A 5,000-nucleotide genomic window follows, 5' to 3' on the forward strand; every position below is an offset into this window, starting at 1 on the left:
CGGGTGTAGGTGAAGCTGCTCTGATCAATTAGCCGAGCTAGCTGAGTCATTTAGCTTTTAGCACTAAGTCCAATTTTAAAGTTAAATGTTTCTTTTTATTTACACAGAATTTATTAAAGAGGAAAACACATTTGGTTGGAAATGTGTGTTTGTAATAGACTCGTTATTCAGCTAGTTTAGATAAAGCAACAAAAATGTTCAGTGACATTTAATTATTATTCATTTTTATTATGAGACTTAAACATGAAATACAAATAAAACCAACTAGTAACATTTAATTAATCCGTTTTATGTGTATTAAATGACGTCATTATGGTTCAGAAATTAAATACATCTATAAGCAGTTAATAAAATGAATTTAATAGTTTTTTGTTTTAACATACAGCAATATATCACATGGTGTGTGTTATACCCAGTAATACACACTGTGTGTGTGTGGTGTGTGTGTGGTGTGTGTGTGTGTGTGGTGTGTGTTATACCCACTAATACACACTGTGTGTGTGTGGTGTGTGTTATACCCAGTAATACACACTGTGTGTGTGTGGTGTGTGTTATACCCAGTAATACACACTGTGTGTGTGTGGTGTGTGTTATACCCACTAATACACACTGTGTGTGTGTGTGTGTGTGTTATACCCACTAATACACACTGTGTGTGGTGTGTGTGTGTGTGTGTTATACCCACTAATACACACTGTGTGTGTGTGTGTGTTATACCCACTAATACACACTGTGTGTGTGGTGTGTGTGTTATACCCACTAATACACACTGTGTGTGTGGTGTGTGTGTTATACCCACTAATACACACTGTGTGTGTGGTGTGTGTGTTATACCCACTAATACACACTGTGTGTGTGGTGTGTGTGTTATACCCAGTAATACACACTGTGTGTGTGGTGTGTGTGTTATACCCAGTAATACACACTGTGTGTGTGGTGTGTGTGTTATACCCAGTAATACACACTGTGTGTGTGGTGTGTGTGTTATACCCAGTAATACACACTGTGTGTGTGGTGTGTGTGTTATACCCAGTAATACACACTGTGTGTGTGGTGTGTGTGTTATACCCAGTAATACACACTGTGTGTGTGGTGTGTGTGTTATACCCACTAATACACACTGTGTGTGTGTGGTGTGTGTTATACCCACTAATACACACTGTGTGTGTGTGGTGTGTGTTATACCCACTAATACACACTGTGTGTGGTGTGTGTGTTATACCCAGTAATACACACTGTGTGTGTGTGGTGTGTGTTATACCCACTAATACACACTGTGTGTGGTGTGTGTGTGTGTGTGTGTTATACCCACTAATACACACTGTGTGTGTGTTATACCCACTAATACACACTGTGTGTGTGTGGTGTGTTATACCCACTAATACACACTGTGTGTGTGTGGTGTGTGTTATACCCACTAATACACACTGTGTGTGTGTGGTGTGTGTTATACCCACTAATACACACTGTGTGTGTGTGGTGTGTGTTATACCCACTAATACACACTGTGTGTGTGTGGTGTGTGTTATACCCACTAATACACACTGTGTGTGTGTGGTGTGTGTTATACCCACTAATACACACTGTGTGTGTGTGGTGTGTGTGTTATACCCACTAATACACACTGTGTGTGTGTGGTGTGTGTGTTATACCCACTAATACACACTGTGTGTGTGTGGTGTGTGTTATACCCAGTAATACACACTGTGTGTGTGTGGTGTGTGTTATACCCAGTAATACACACTGTGTGTGTGTGGTGTGTGTTATACCCAGTAATACACACTGTGTGTGTGTGGTGTGTGTTATACCCACTAATACACACTGTGTGTGTGTGTGGTGTGTGTTATACCCACTAATACACACTGTGTGTGTGTGTGGTGTGTGTTATACCCACTAATACACACTGTGTGTGTGTGGTGTGTGTTATACCCACTAATACACACTGTGTGTGTGGTGTGTGTGTTATACCCACTAATACACACTGTGTGTGTGGTGTGTGTGTTATACCCACTAATACACACTGTGTGTGTGGTGTGTGTGTTATACCCAGTAATACACACTGTGTGTGTGGTGTGTGTGTTATACCCAGTAATACACACTGTGTGTGTGGTGTGTGTGTTATACCCAGTAATACACACTGTGTGTGTGGTGTGTGTGTTATACCCAGTAATACACACTGTGTGTGTGGTGTGTGTGTTATACCCAGTAATACACACTGTGTGTGTGGTGTGTGTGTTATACCCAGTAATACACACTGTGTGTGTGGTGTGTGTGTTATACCCAGTAATACACACTGTGTGTGTGTGGTGTGTGTTATACCCACTAATACACACTGTGTGTGTTATACCCACTAATACACACTGTGTGTGTGGTGTGTGTGTTATACCCAGTAATACACACTGTGTGTGTGGTGTGTGTGTTATACCCAGTAATACACACTGTGTGTGTGGTGTGTGTGTTATACCCAGTAATACACACTGTGTGTGTGGTGTGTGTGTTATACCCAGTAATACACACTGTGTGTGTGGTGTGTGTGTTATACCCACTAATACACACTGTGTGTGTGTGGTGTGTGTTATACCCACTAATACACACTGTGTGTGTGGTGTGTGTTATACCCACTAATACACACTGTGTGTGGTGTGTGTGTGTGTGTGTGTTATACCCACTAATACACACTGTGTGTGTGTGTGTGTGTGTGTGTTATACCCACTAATACACACTGTGTGTGTGTGTGTGTGGTGTGTGTTATACCCACTAATACACACTGTGTGTGTGTGGTGTGTGTTATACCCAGTAATACACACTGTGTGTGTGGTGTGTGTTATACCCACTAATACACACTGTGTGTGTGGTGTGTGTTATACCCACTAATACACACTGTGTGTGTGTGGTGTGTGTTATACCCAGTAATACACACTGTGTGTGTGTGGTGTGTGTTATACCCAGTAATACACACTGTGTGTGTGGTGTGTGTTATACCCAGTAATACACACTGTGTGTGTGTGGTGTGTGTTATACCCAGTAATACACACTGTGTGTGTGTGGTGTGTGTTATACCCAGTAATACACACTGTGTGTGTGTGGTGTGTGTTATACCCACTAATACACACTGTGTGTGTGTGTGGTGTGTGTTATACCCACTAATACACACTGTGTGTGTGTGTGGTGTGTGTTATACCCACTAATACACACTGTGTGTGTGTGGTGTGTGTTATACCCACTAATACACACTGTGTGTGTGTGGTGTGTGTTATACCCACTAATACACACTGTGTGTGTGTGGTGTGTGTTATACCCACTAATACACACTGTGTGTGTGTGTGGTGTGTGTTATACCCACTAATACACACTGTGTGTGTGTGTGGTGTGTGTTATACCCACTAATACACACTGTGTGTGTGTGGTGTGTGTTATACCCACTAATACACACTGTGTGTGTGTGTGGTGTGTGTTATACCCACTAATACACACTGTGTGTGTGGTGTGTGTGTGTTATACCCAGTAATACACACTGTGTGATGTGTGAACTCTATTCTGCAGGTTGTGGCACCAGTTGACTCTGAAGCTCAGTGACTTTGTGCAGAATCCGTGTTTGTGTACAAGTGACTCTCTCGTTCAGGTGAAACATCAACACTTTATTTACAGTTATAATAGAGAGCTGGGATTAAAACCTGAGCAGTGTTTCAGTGTGATGACTGTCACTTTGTGTTTCATTACAGCTGTACGAGAACTTCATCTGTGACTTTGAACACAGGTAAGTGTGTGTGCGTGCGTGCGTGTGTGTGTGCGTGCGAGTGTAAGAATGCTAATAATAATAATAATAATAATAACAACAACGATTCTTTTTGAGTGACAGGTGTTTATTTATCTTTTCTGCTCCTTCATCTGTAGAATTAATCCTTTGTCATTAGTGGAAATCCTCCTCCATGTGGTCAGACAGATGCCAGGTATTTATTTACCTGTCTCTCTATCTGTTGTGTACACACTGTGTAGTGTTCTGAATAAAGACATCATCACTCTCTCTCTCTCTCTCTCTCTCTCTCTCTCTCTCTCTCTCTCTCTCTCTCTCTCTCTCTCTCTCTCTCTCTCTCTCTCTCTCTCTCTCTCTCTCTCTCTCACACTCTCTCACTCTCTCACTCTCACTCTCTCTCTCACTCTCTCTCTCTCTCTCAGACCCAAACACCGCCATCACGTTCCTGGAGAAAACGAAGGAGAAGGTTAGTGATGACATCATAATGTTCAGGTTTAACGCTCTCTTTAATTTCTCTTAACTTTTACTCCTCTGTGTTTATGTGATCAGGTGAAGTCGAGTGAGGAGGCAGTGATTTTGTGTAAAACAGTGATTGGCAGCCTGAAGCTTGATATCAATGATCTGCCTGCTACTAAAGTTAGTCACACACACACACACACACACTTTTATCCAGTTTTTATTTTATACAATGTGCTAAAAACAGATGAAAAAACAGCAGTATTTTCCTCTTTAAAGCGTCTGAGGCTGTCTAAGGTAAAGCTGTACATGTTCAGTGACAATATTGTGAATTTTGTTTGTGTGTTTGTGTAGAAACTGATAGAGGAAGTGGAGGAGATGCTGAACGCCTTGCCGGGAGTGACATCTGTACACGGCCGATTTTACGATCTGTCCAGTAAATATTACCGCATAATCGGGAACCACGCGCTCTACTATAAAGACGCTCTGCGCTACCTGGGCTGTGTGGATGTCAAAGACGTGCCAGGTGAAATCTCTCGGCACACAAAACTACATTTCTACCAACACAACAGAAATAGTGTCACATAAAATACTCTTCAGAGTCAGTGCTTTAAAATGTGAAACTTGTGTGTTTACTTTGTTTAGGGGCAGAGCAGCAGGAGCGAGCCTTCACACTGGGATTGGCTGGCCTGCTCGGAGAGGGCGTGTACAATTTTGGAGAGCTGGTAGGTGATTGGTCAGAAATCAGTGTTTCAGTATACTTCAGCCCAGTACAGATGTTTTACACCTC

General features: G+C 42.0%; 1 protein-coding gene across 1 annotated transcript in view; it reads left to right on the forward strand.

Moving 5' to 3' along the window:
- The window catches only part of psmd13 (proteasome 26S subunit, non-ATPase 13), a 6,977-nt gene that overhangs the window by 421 nt on the left and 1,556 nt on the right, over positions 1–5,000 (forward strand). The window contains exons 2-8 of the mRNA XM_060885580.1: positions 3,544–3,622; positions 3,723–3,757; positions 3,895–3,950; positions 4,177–4,220; positions 4,304–4,390; positions 4,565–4,736; positions 4,856–4,935. Of these exons, the coding sequence (XP_060741563.1) occupies positions 3,544–3,622; positions 3,723–3,757; positions 3,895–3,950; positions 4,177–4,220; positions 4,304–4,390; positions 4,565–4,736; positions 4,856–4,935 (553 nt within the window). The remainder of the gene's footprint in view (positions 1–3,543; positions 3,623–3,722; positions 3,758–3,894; positions 3,951–4,176; positions 4,221–4,303; positions 4,391–4,564; positions 4,737–4,855; positions 4,936–5,000) is intronic.

The sequence above is a fragment of the Tachysurus vachellii genome, chromosome 13 (assembly GCF_030014155.1).
Source record: "Tachysurus vachellii isolate PV-2020 chromosome 13, HZAU_Pvac_v1, whole genome shotgun sequence".
In the NCBI taxonomy this organism is placed as follows: Eukaryota; Metazoa; Chordata; class Actinopteri; order Siluriformes; family Bagridae; genus Tachysurus; species Tachysurus vachellii.